This window comes from Balaenoptera acutorostrata, chromosome 14 (genome assembly GCF_949987535.1).
Source record: "Balaenoptera acutorostrata chromosome 14, mBalAcu1.1, whole genome shotgun sequence".
Taxonomy (NCBI): domain Eukaryota; kingdom Metazoa; phylum Chordata; class Mammalia; order Artiodactyla; family Balaenopteridae; genus Balaenoptera; species Balaenoptera acutorostrata.
The window spans coordinates 18553791-18567882 of NC_080077.1; the positions used below are offsets into that span (position 1 = coordinate 18553791).

The 14092-nt window shown below is 33.6% G+C and overlaps 1 protein-coding gene across 2 annotated transcripts in view; it reads right to left on the bottom strand.

Annotated features, from left to right (window-relative positions):
- STXBP5 (syntaxin binding protein 5) overlaps positions 1 to 14092 on the bottom strand; it is a 166184-nt gene that overhangs the window by 31785 nt on the left and 120307 nt on the right. For both annotated transcript variants that reach the window (XM_007196903.2, XM_007196901.2), the window contains one exon: positions 2895 to 2945. In XM_007196903.2, the coding sequence (XP_007196965.2) occupies positions 2895 to 2945 (51 nt within the window). The remainder of the gene's footprint in view (positions 1 to 2894; positions 2946 to 14092) is intronic.

Sequence of the window (14092 nt, forward strand, 5' to 3'; positions counted from 1 at the left end):
CTGTATGAAAACCTTTACTGTTACCTATTAAAATTACAATAGGTGATTCACAACAATCTATACTTCAAATGTTAATTCACAGGCCAAGTAAACATTATTTTAATTTAATAGAGTAATTTAACTATATAAAATTCATAAACTACAACTGTGTTTTTATTATATGACTTCTCTATAAAAATTAGATTACCAGAGAAACTCCTATGGCTAGATCAATATGGGAAAATGAACTGAATCTGAATCAACTCTGAACTTAAGAGAATTAGGTTGCTTATTTTACCTGTGTAGAACTGTTTGAAACAAGTTAGAATCTTCAGCAGTTCATGCATTGTAACTACCACTGACTGCTCTTAAGTTAGATGTTGTGGGTCTTTGTGGCTTAAATTTTAGAAATTGGGCAAGCTTAACAAATGGAATAGAAATTTTCGTTTTCATTTTAGTAATAAGAGCAGAAATGAAGTAGCTACCACTAAGTAGGACCTACCATGTGCTTCATACCATCATAAACTTTACATTTATCATTTTATTGAATCTATATAATAACCCTGAAAAGTATTATCATCACAATTTAACAAATAATAAAGTAGAGGCTCAGACAGGTTAAATGACTGAGAAAGCTAGTTAATGGAAGAGTTTGGATTTGTGCCCATGTTCAAGTCTAAAACATCTGTTAGGCAACTCCAGATAAACATGGGATTAGTCATATCACCAATATCATACGAGTGGAGTGTTTTAGTTATTATTGAGCATTAAAGTTCAGTCTTTAGATTTAAAAAAAAAACAGAACTGGAACATGTGGTCTTTCTGGCCGATCTAAACTCAGAAAAAAATTGTCATTAATGCCTCCATCCAGCTCTAGTGATACAACCAAGTCATAAAATCATTGCTTTCCTGTTATTCTCTGTATGCCTAGAACACTCCACCTGTGTATATCACACTCTCCCGACACACAGAGCCTTATGCAACAAAATTTTATATTCCCCAATCAAAACATAACGCCAAGAGGTAAATTTGGTCAGGGTAAAAATTAGGACAAAATACTTACTCACATAAAGATACATAACAGTTTGATATTTTGCCTCCTGTTCTTGACACTTGAAAAGTGACATCAGCAGTCTAACAATATCGCCCATGATTCCTGAGTTGTGGGCCATGGAATCTAGGGTGAAGCTATGGTGAAAGTACAATGTTGCATAATTCCCCTATAAACAAAAGTGAATTCTATTCACAGAAGCTTCCACAGCTGCAGGAAAGTCCAACAGCTCAGCTACTTTAGCAACATTTGGCAGTTTGAGCCTATGGATAATAGTTGTTTTTCCCCGTTGACTCTCTGGCCAATGTAAAAGAATTACCAGCTAAGAATCTCTACCAAAAACATAGTTCAGTAGCACAATGACTTAAGGGGAAATTATTGAGGCAACATGGGTATTGTTTCAACATATATATTAATCAAAGTTATAATTAGCTTAGGGCATTGAGATACACGGGCACACAAGTAAAAGATAAACTGAATAAAGATGATCTATAAAAGCACACAGCACCCATTTTGATTAAATTACTTAAATAATTCATAAGTGTGAATATTCTTTTAAAAAGTAATTGACATCCTATTTTTACTAATTTAAAAAGTACTTCTACATGTGTTTTCTCATCAGATTTTTAGGTACTAAAAGACACAAAACCATTTTAAGTAGTAGTATTCAGTGTTACTGAAATCATGGGCATCTTTGAGAGTCTGATGAAAACTCTGGATCCTCTTGTTGGGGAAAAAAAATGCCTAAGGGTAGCCTCAGATGCACGTGGGTTCAAATGGCATCTTTCATTTTTATAGTGAAGGGAACTATGCTCTTCTCAAAACATACGTTATTCAACATTCTAGAATTTATTTCTGGTTCCCTTAACACCAGGGGTATTACAGGGTTCTACTAAACTGTTTTTCCTATGTTCAGGAATGGAAACTTTCACTGATGACAGTGGAAGATATTATGCCTACTCACTCATAGTAACATGCTATCAGTATAACTGAGATAAGACTATGATTTGGAAATGCTAAAAATCAGTAAGGTGAAATGGACCAATACCTAAGTCTGTATTATGCATAAGAAGATAGTCAAGGAATCTAGAGAATTAACAGTGAGAAGATGAGGTGGGTGAGCAAATACAAAGGAGAAAATCTAGTTGTTTCTAAGACAAACATGGGTGAAATCATCCGTATGCAGTCATACTTCTTATCCACTTAAAGGCAATAGAAATTCTAAAATTAAAATGGAAATCCTGCTTTATATTTACTATATGGAATCTTATTTTTGTCTTTATTGAAATGTCATTTGTCCCTATCCTGGGATACCAGGGAGCTGTTTTGGAGCTGGATATAAAGCAGAAGGAATGTGTGAATATATTCACTCTGCTTTCCTAATGGATAGGTTGCATAGAAAGTGAAACAGAAAAGATATATTTCCCACCTTATTATCATCAAAAAGTAATAATGATTCTTGATATGAGATTCACTGTAATACAGAAAACTAGTCATTTATTTTGAAAATATTAAATTCTCATAAAATAAGTTTATGAATAATAAAGTTCAAAATAAGTTTTCAGATGGTTAATAGAAATTAATCTAAAATCACACATATTTTAATCTTACACTAAATTTTGTTTAGATATAAAGTATGACAGGGCTGAGGAAATATATTATTTTGATTTGCTTAAATTTATATTATAATTATCCTTTACAATTTACAGATAGCATCCTGAAGGCTATTAATCCTTAAACACTTAGTCATTTTAAACTTGATTTGAAAATCTAGTCTATGGTCATTTTAAATCTCCTGATTTCCTTGTCTTCCCATTAAAGAGAGTTTAACTACTATGTATTTTCATTTATTTATTTTACTTACCTAAGTCAGGCTTTAGGTCAGTAGGCAAGCTTAACTTTCTTGACATTTTTGCTGAAAAATAAAATGCATTTTTAAAGTTCTGAAGAATATCTGATTCATGCTTATTCATACCAACTGCTCTTCAAGATAGGAGTGAATATTTTTCTTACTAAGTCTAGATGTTAAGATAATTAAGATATGATTAATAATGTTATGGGTGGAAAGTAAATCTTATTTTCAACTTTTTAAAACGTTTGTACTTACTTGACTGTAACATCTTTGAGTGCTTGAAGCTCTCACTTCAAGGAAGCCTTTTAAATTCTAACTGTTAATTATTTCTTAGGCTCACAGGAAAGGGTTAGGCTTTTCTAAGGAAGCAAAGTCATTTCTCAGAAAGAAGGTGTTGCAGATAAGGACAATAGAGGCATAAGACTGAATTTGGGTATGTGATACAATAAAATCTTTCCAGCTCCTCGTCTTCACAGGTATTAGGCTCATTCTTTTTTAAGTTAATCTCTTGAATATAGGACATCCTATATCTACAATCAAATTGAAGTATTTGATTACATCACAAAAATATTTGGCTCTTCCATTTCTTCATATATGTCAACAACTCAATTTACATTTTAGTAAAAAACAAAAAAACAAAGTCATGCTCAGTCTAAAATTAGGGTATTTACAAAAATATAAACTACAGATATTTCTATTTTGGATTAGAATAATACAAAAGCCTATGTAAAAACCTACTGAAATTCACTTTCCATCCTGAAAATCAGTTATTGCCTAAATCTAGGAAGTGATTTAAAGTTAGGAGGTGTTTAACAACATCTATCATGTTAGTGGCAGTGCATGCGTAACAGAACAGTGCTTCCTATGTGAAATTTTGAAAAAGCATTTGTTTGTTAATACATGAATGTGTATATTGGGTTAAATTTTGGACTGTTAGGAGATATTTAAAGAACAGACCCTGCTAGTCCATAAGGGCGCCATGTAAACAAAGAGAAATCCAGTCATAGTACATAACTTCCACATCTAAAAAAATGACAAATCCAGTGTTAGGAAAGAGGCATTAGGCAAACTGGGAAGGGACAGGGGGAAATCAAGTATTTATTTCTAAGCTTCATTAATCTAATTAGCATCCTTTAAAAAATAACGACAATGGGTCAAATATATGAATCAGTCTTATCCCATTTTCACACAGACTTAATCAATCCCAGCTAAAAGATAAAAAGTAACAGAAAACTAAAATAGCCAAATGAAATCTCTGGTTGGTTGATCTCATATAAATGGCTGCTTTTGTATTTAATATCCAATTCTCTTAAACCTAGAAGATACTATACCCCTCCCAAAATGTTTTTAAAAATGCAATATTAAACTTTTGAAAGAATTCAGAGGTTTTCACCAAATATCAAAGGTACAATGCACGTAGACTGATAAATAATATCTATACAATATCCGAAGGAGAAAAATCAGTCAGGTACAGTCTAAAGATACTCTTTCAGAATCAGATGATGTGCATGCCTCTCTAGACCCCGCTACTCTGATTTGATTAAGTTATTCTGAAACTCAATCAAGTGCTTATAAATCTTGAATGTGCACACCAGTCACCTGGGTATCTTGTGAAATCAGATTCTTGCACTTCTAACAGGCTCCCAGGAGATGCTGCTGCTGCTGTTATGTGGACCACAGAGAGCATCAAGGTCCCTAGACTAAAAGCAACTTCAGGATAGGGAACAAGACTAATTCATCAAACCCAGTATGTAGATACAATAAGTCCACAGCAAACATTTCTTGAATAAGCTTCAACATCTAGTTTGTAAAATGTGGAAGTGTAAAGTACGGTGGTTAGGACTGGATTTGGAATCAGACCAAATATGAGTTTATATCTAATTCAACCGACTTCTAGGTGTGTGACCTTAGGCCAATCACTTTGCCTCTCTAAACCTTAAATTTCCTCATCTGTAAAATGGGAATAGATAATAATGACAATTTCACAGTTATGAAGATTATATAAGATGACATAAGCAAAACATTAGGCATAATACCTTACACACAGTGTGGATTTGATAAACGTTAGTTATTATTTATTAATAATAAACAAAATGACTTTTTCATAAACTGTAAAATGTTACACAGATGAGCTACTAATATACTTGTAAACAGCCCAATATTTCTTTATTCTAATTCTATGGTAATATTCCAATTAACAAGAAAATGGAAAAAAAAACTTTTAGGATATAAATATAGAATGGCATGCACAACTATAAGCTCAATCTCTTTTTAAGTTCATTTCAAAAACTATGTTCTATATCTAAACATAAGAAGCGAAATAACCTGAGTAATTTATATTTTTATGGGGAAGCGGTGGAGGGGGGAAAAGATTTCATTCCTTGGCATTTCCTGTGTAATTTATATCTATGCCTTCAGGTTCCATAGCCCTTTCTTCTGTGGTCTCCATCTAGTGATACTAAACCCATCTGATGAATTGATCATATAGTTTCAGATACTGAACTTTTCAGTACTAGTATTTCACTTTGTTAAAGTTTTAATTTTCTCTGCTGATATTCTCCATCTGTTCACTCACTATGACCATTTTCCCATTTCAGTACCTGAACACATAATATTATAGCAGCTGCTTTAAAACTCTTGGCTGCTAATTTCAACATCTAGGTCATCTTATAGTCTTTCTACTGATTTTTTAAATTCTTGATTATGGGTCATAATTTCTCATGATTTTGAATTTTTATTTCACATGTCTAGGAACTTTTGATTGAATGTGGACATATGTTTTGACTGACTAGTAGATAATATGTTGAAGGGAGCCTGGATTATACCATCAACCTTAACTGGTGTTGAGTTTTGTTCTGCCATGCAGTTAAATTACTGGTGGATATCAAGCTTGGTTTTATTCTTTGTTGGGGTGGGTCTATTTCAGTTAGAACTTTGTTCTAGGGTATGGCTCTTATGCTAAGAACTGATCCTTACTCTTCAAGAGTGGCCTTGCTGGGATATAAACAGAATGAATGAGGTGCTCAGCAAGGTCTCACTAGGTCTACTCCCAGCATCGCATGACCTCTGATATCACTGGCCAGCTCTCAGCCTCACAGCAGGTGGTTGTTAAGTAGGCCTACTCAAGTCTTGACCAGCTCATATGCGGCCCAGCCCTAAGGCAAGGACTTGCATTGAATCTCCACAGGGACTTCTAGGAATCCCCCTTGAAGCATTTCCTTCTTCTCTAGTGCCCTCCCTCACAAATTCCAGTCACTTTAGAAGCCCAGAACTCCAATTTCTTCCTCCTTGGCTTAATGAGACTGCAATTCCACTTGGGTTCTAATCACTCTGCACTGCAACAGGAAAAGTATTCTCTGGCAGAGAACTGTGTTTCACCTCATGGTTTTTCTTTCTCGTGAGGATGACAGTCCTGGACTGCTCAATGCCTGGAAATAAGAGCCTCATGTATTTTGACTAGTTTTACTGTCGTCTTCTGTAGAGGCTAAGTTCCAAACCCAAGGTCTAAAGTTGAAATTTAGGCTAAATGTTTCTATCTTTCAGCTTTTGTGACTACTTCAGAGGAATATCCTTGTTTTCAGGTGTGTTTAATCAACCTCCTTGGTGGCAGGTCCAGGAGAGGTGGATCCACTCCTGGAGAACCTCTAGTTAGTCCTCCTGGCTTATAAACTGTACTCTGGTTGTAATTTTGTGAGGAAGCAGTTGCAGACTTTATCCAGCATTTTCTGAAGCTCATATTTTTACTTCTCAGGAGTCTCAGAAGCACTTGCCAACACAATTATCTTGTCACCTGATTTCATCACACTGAAAAAGAAACTTCTGCTCATGCTTTGAAGTTACTCAGCTTCCACTGAGGTTTTCAAACTGAAAACATATGATCTGAATGAGTTCTTGGAAGGCAAATTGCCTGTTTTTCTCTTCTTTATCTGTGTATTCTTCAACTCTTGCCCTGGTACCCAGTATCTTCCTTGCTTTGAAATCCTCTGTCACTAGAAACTATAAAATAGCTCTCTTTTTCTATGCCTTTGTCCACAGCAGAAACAATGGGAATGACAGTAAAGAAGTTTCTTCAGTCTGAAGAAAACTGGAGTCAGAGATATGTCTCAGCAGGCTGTTAACCTGAGTCTTTGCTCTCTCTTCTTATAAACCTGAATGAGAATATCAAGCTGGCTGGCTGAATAAGCAGTAAAGAGCTGCGTTTGATTGTAAAGAATAATGAAGTTACACTTAATCACAACAATCATGTCTGCAATGGTAGTTTCAACACCAAGGAAAGATGCATGATGTTCAAGAGAAGCAAATCTTAAGGCAAGGGGACTGCTTGGGCCATTATACCAGAGTTGCCAGTTTCGTCACGGTTGATGCTTTTTAGTTCTTTGCAAAGAAAAGTTTCTCAATTATAGAGATTCTTACTGCTTCTCTGAAATTACACAGATGCTTTGAAATTTTCCTTTAGCTTTTCTACCCACTGTGTCCCACATCTTATTTTTCTAAGGAAGGTTTTTTAAAGGAAAACAGAACTATGAATTTTATATTAAACAATGTACCAACAATAAAAGGTAAAATGACTTCTTATTATGACAGGATGAAGAAGATGCCAAAAAAGCAAATGGATCTTTGTTTACATCGAGAGCAGTTCAATAGTTAGAATAAAGTGACAATATCACTTTTCTCACCTGCAGAGATCCAATGCAACACTTTTCATGGATAATGTCGGAATGTATGCATATTAAATAAAAGCAATCAGAATTAAAAAAAAAAAAAAAGACTAAAAATCAGCTTGTAGGATAGAGCAAGCAATCCAAGGGGGAAAGTGGGACCAAGAAGTAGAAACTCTCCTATCACACACTATTTTAATAGTCATTTGAACTAATAATGTCAGTTTCTACCTCCCATCCTAGAATATAAATTCTATGAATTTGGGAACAGAATTTATTTTGCAAATTACTGCATCTATGCATGTGTCTAGCACTTAATGTGTATGTTCAATAAACATGGCAATGAATGAAAATATAAATAAAAACTGTTATTGGAATTTTTAGAAAGAAGCTGAATTTCTTCACGAAATGAAATAGAGAGAAAAAGAGGACAAATTAAATATAGGCTTATTAATCAAAAGGACAACTTTTGGAAATACAAAACACTTATCCATTACCTAAGATGAAGGAGAAACTTTAAAGAGATACTAATACCTGTCTGCTAAAGATCTGGCTATTACAAGTTCTCTTAGTTCTTGAACTCTTAGAGCTTTTGTCTTCATTATTTTTCCTGTCTCTACGTACTTTCCACAAACTCATAAAACTTAACGTCTAGGATATCACCATAATTAAAAACATCTCAAAGCATTTCCTATAGAAGGTATTACATAAACTTAACATAATAAATGCTGTGTGCTGAATTATTCCCCCCGAATTCATATGTTGAAGCCCTAACCCTTACTAACTCAGAATACGACCTATTTGGAGATAGGACCTTTAAAGAGGCGATTAAGTTGAAATGAGGCCTCTAAGTGTGGGTGCTCATCCAATCTGATTGGCACATATAAGAAGAAGAAATCTGGATACACAGACACACTAGGGGTGCACGTGCCTAGAAGAACAGACTATGTGAGGACACAGAAAGAAGGCAACCATCTGTAAACCAAGGAGAGAGGCCTCAGAAGGAAAAAAAAAACCTGTCAATGCCTTGATCTTGGACTTCTAGCCTCTAGAACTATTCTAGAGAAAGTAAATTTCTATTGTTTAAGCGACCCAGTTTGCAGTATTTTCCTATGGCAACTCTAGCAAATAAATACAATAAGTAATGACAGAAAATAAATTGCCACATCAATAGTACTGTTCAAACGACAGTTGACAAAAAACTATTTCAGTAACGTAACTTTAATTTGGACTAATTTTCTTTATGTTAGGAAGCAAACAGCAAGTTATTTCTAGAAAGATCATTGCATATCCTTCTAATGTAAGAAAAAGATGATTCTATAGAGAGACGCATATACAGTAAGTACTGGTAATAAAACACAAACAGACTTTGCTGAGCAGATTTTATTATGAAATTTGACAGAAAATACACTAAGAAATAGAATTAGAGTTTGAGTACACAATATGCCATACTCTTCAGATTTTAGTCATCCTGAAAAAGAAAAAAGAATTCATTTAGAGGAATTCCTACTTGTATAATGGTTTTAAAGTACCTGTCTGTGAAATTTCATTCTTGACAATTAAGAGTAAGTAATACGCTTTTTTCAAAGTGGAAAGTATTAAAGTTACCTGTAAAAACGGTGTTACTGCACACTTGACTCATCTTCTGTTTCCAGATGAGCTTCTGTTCTTTCAGTAGCCATATTGTGGATTAAATGTAAAGATGAACTTCTATAGATGTAGCAGCCACATTTTGGGTTGAATATTGGGGAATATAAACTAGAAATATCACTACTAATTTGTTTTATAATGAATTAGAATAATTTTAAAACTTAAAATTCTACTTGATTTCATACATACCTTTTCAAATTCATATGGCGAACTCCAAATAAACCTCTGAGAACTTATTTTTCTAATTGTAAATACAAAAGAATTGGGAAGATAGCACAAGAAGAGACCATACACTATGAGAGCAGGGACATGCTACAGTGTAGAGTCAACAGACCGGGATTCTGATCTTGACTAAGTCATGATCATGGGATATTACTTTGGATAGGCTCAAATTCTTTCCTTGAAAAATAAAGGGGCTTGAGCTGCTTTAAAACTGTAGGATTTAATAAGTTAGTGATTTAGAATATAATGGTTCAGAACAGATTTAAGTCTGTTAGAACACTTCAATATAAAAAAGGAATCATTGGCACTCATGTATAGGAGAACTCATGAAAACAGCACTTGGACATTATCTTCATTTAAGTAGACTTCAAAAATTACTTCAGTTTTTGCTAAGAAAGAAAATCAATTATTCCCCAAGTAACTGCTAGTTCAGAATTTGAGACATAAAAAGGGCCCTGGAGGTATTACCTTTCCTATATTAATAAATACCATATGACAAATATCTAGTAAAATGTCTAGAACTTAGGAGGTGTGCATTAAATAGAGCTACTGGGGTGGGATGAATTGGGAGATTGGGATTGACATATATACACCACTATGTATAAAACAGATAACTAATGAGAACCTGCGGTATAGCACAGGGAACTCTACTTAATGCTCTCTGATGACCTAAATGGGAAGGAAATCCAAAAAAGAAGGGATACATGTATACGTATGGCTGATTCACTTCACTGTGCAGCAGAAGCTAGCACAGCACTGCAAAGCAACTACACCCCAATTAAGAAAAAATAGAGCTAATATTCTGTTCGTTTTGGCACAGCACTAATTAAGTCACCATACTTTCAAATCTTTATTCTTTCATCTCCAGTATTATTTCCCCTTCAGTTTCATGTAATCAACTTGATAATCATTCCTTCTATATGAAAATTAGTAATAAGATGGGGCATGGGCAGGGTTGTAGACTACAGGATCCAGCTAGAAATCTACTTTCAGACTGAAATAGACTCATAATGAAATAGAATGATCTTTAGAGAAATTTAATCGTGTAATTTCAAGATCTAACAATCTAGCTAACATCTGGACCATATTTTATTCATAAGTATATCATGAAAAATTTGTTTAATACTTTAACAAAGATACATATTTTAGGACTATTTTTATATAAACTCAGAATAATAAAAAGCTTTATATATTTCTGAAATTTTATAAAATATAAATAATGAACAAATAAAAAATTGATAAGCAATCTTATTTTCTAAATGATTTACAGAAATTGCTAACTAACTACAGGAAAGTTATTGATTTTGGAAATGTTGGCCATTAAGATTTTACTAACAAAAATTATTCATAAGGTATGAACAAGCAAAACAAATCACTATATGTGTATTACATGCATAGGGATGCTGCAGTTGCATTATACTATGCTATATTTTTACTGTTAAATTCACAAGACTAAAGTTATGTCTTTTTAGGCTGCTATTCTTATGCACGAACAATGAAGTCATTGTCAGTATCATTTACCTGAGTTAGCTGTCGGTCAGGAAACAAACAATGAAGCCAGACTTTGGGTAGATGGGTTCGGGAACCCTACTGTCCACTCTAGTTACTTTCACTTGAGTCTGCTCTTTGGGGAAGGTAGACTTCCAGGCACTGTATATTATATTTGCGTGATGGGTACCATGATGGCCCCCATGACCTAGTGCTTGGACAGAATTTAACATGAGCCACCTTTTTTCCAGGTTACCATGTAGATAGAACAGGGTCAGAGCCAGATTATCTAGTTTCAAATCACACAACAGATTTGTTTTTGAATCCTTACAGCCTTCAGTAAATCTTCTTAAGAGGTAATACAGGATAGTGTTAAGAGGACAAACAGTGGAGTTGGACAAGCTCAGTATAAATCATGGCTCTGACATTTGCTAGCTGTGTAGCCAACAGATACTCTACATACTCTTTAACTCTTAGTGTCCTCATCTGTGAAACAGGGAAATAACAGTAAGTAGCTAATTGAGGTTACTGAGTGGATTAAATAAGAAAAAAATATTTATAAATGGTTGCTACAGCGTGCTAGGAAAATTGTAATTGTTAAGTATATTTTAAAAAGATTGTTACCGTCTCAGCTATTTCAGCTGTACTGTCAGGCAGCAAAAAACAGTTGATTTTCCACGGTTGAGTCAGATTGTTAACATGAAAATGACATCCTGTACACCCCCTGGCCCCATCCTCTCCAATATGACACAAGCAGCAGTTACTTTCAGAGTGTAAGTAAAACTTAGGGACAAAACTTCAGAGCCAATACATTCTGTCAGCCTTCCACATAAGGTCGTTCTTTCACCAGTGCCAATCTTGGAGGTTCGAGGCTTAATTCTTATGCTTTCCTTTATTAGGCCACAGCATAACTGCCTAAGCTGAAGCAATAAATGTCTGTAGATTGAGGAAGAACAAGGTGATAATTTTATGAGGTTCAGGATCCTTTAGAGCAAGTATGGGATTGGATGATAGGGAACATAGTGAGGTCAGAACGCTCAAGGAGTCCTAGCACATTTGATACTATTAAGTTGTAAGTATTGATAGAAAAAAGGAGAGGTCTTTAGGAGATTTTATGAATTTTTTTCCCAATGTTTCATTGACGTGTTATGTGTTTTTCAGTAGCATATTTTATGCTAAGTCTTATCACGAAACTAGACACTAATGTAGGGAGATAAACTGTGTTTTTTTGTTTAAACTGAAAAAACTTTACAATCTAAAATGGCATAGTCTCCATCTGAATGAAGAAAAAATTGAGAAGTAAGCTTGCCTTCTATATACCTTGGGATATATGTTGGAATTAAAAAACAGTTATAAAGTAAGTCAGTCACAGGGATGTAATGTATAGCACAGGGAATACAGTCACAAATACTATAACTTTGTATGGTAGATAATGTATAAAAATACTGAATCACTTTGTTGTACACCTGAACCTATTATAATATTGTAAGTCAATTATACTTCAAAAAAATATTGAAAGATTCCAACTGAAAACAATTAACATTATATATAAAAATAGGAGATATAACAGTGGTTTCTGGAGACGAAAAATAATTATTTATAACTGTATAGCTAACATAAGTTTGAAAAGTTGAATAAAGTTAATATGTTTCCCAAAAAACATAACTATAGAAAGTGGCATGACAAAAAAACTTGCTGATAACATTCTTGCTTTCTTTTTTATGTTACCAAAGAACTATCCTTCCAATAATGTTCTCAATCCTAAGAAATTTATTAAAGCCTTTCAAATAATCACACTCAGATATTCCACGTTACATATTCTATTCATAACACAGAAAAAAAAGGAAAGTGAGTCAAAACATTTAACAAAGCAAACATAACCCCAGGATCGAAAATCAAACAGATAAATTATTTGAGAAATTTAATTATGTACAAAGTAACTTTCATGCAAGGTAAAATTCCTAGGTAATTAAATTCTACAAGTTCTTTGATAAATTATATGTAGAAAAGTCCCTTCTAACTTCTTACATTACATGACAGTAAAAGAACCTCTAAAGTACTATTAAGATAGTATATCTTTAAAGGAAATTGGTTGAAAAAGAATTATGCAGTAGTGCTCGTAGATAATGAAAGTGATTTAAATGTTACCAAATGATTCACTAAAGTACCACAAATACATAGAGATAAATAATTGATACTCCATAAATGAAGAGCCCTCTGCCCAAGAATAAACCGCGTTATTCAAAAAATGACCAGAGGTGCTAAAAGTCAGCCAGTGTTAATATGACTAAGCAGGGTTCAATTTACAACATGCAAACAAGATGGATGCTACGTCTAAGAATTTTAGAAATTTACCACATATTAAACTTTATCAGTTGAAAAGACGTAAATCTATTCCAGCTGCCTAGAAATTCATCTAATTTAATACAATTCCATGAATATATGGTGGGAGTTTTGGGGGAAATAAGTAATACGTTAACAGTGTAATAAAATTTTTGGATTTACATCAAAGATTAAATGTATTCTCTTTTAGTAAAATGGTGTTTCTCAGGCTTGTAAAAATCTTCAGACAAAATTCAAATTTTTATGACTAAAAAACCCTAGTTTGATTATGTCCCTAAAGTTTAATTATATATTTTATCCCCCAGTTTGAAACTTTGAAAATCTTGGACTGAGTAATTAATTTCAAAGTATCACTCATTTTTACTTGGGGGGAAGGAGTCGTAGAAAATCCCCATTTAACCCAAGGGTAGTACAGATTACGGACTAAACGTCAATATTTTAAAGAACCACTTCCTTGAAATCTGGAGTCTGGATAATGTGAGGATAGAAGACAGGTAGGAAAAAATACAAATAAAACTATAAAGAAAAAAATTTCAAAACTTTGAAGTATAAAACTGTACTACGTATGGCATAAATTGAACCCTGCTTTATTTTAAGATAAAGCAAAAATAAAAATTAATAGAACAATTCACACTGTTAAGTCAGAGGAAGAACTGCAACCCCAGTTTAACTGATTTTTAATAATTATTGCCCCAATGAGTTTAGAAGAAACACAGCCCAGGAGATGATTGTTTAGCATAGGAATAACAAATTAATATATACAAAATGCAATGCATTAGATAATTTTCTGGTATTGAGTTAGCATTGCATATAGCAAGGATTAGAAACAAAATAGAAATGTCTATTTCC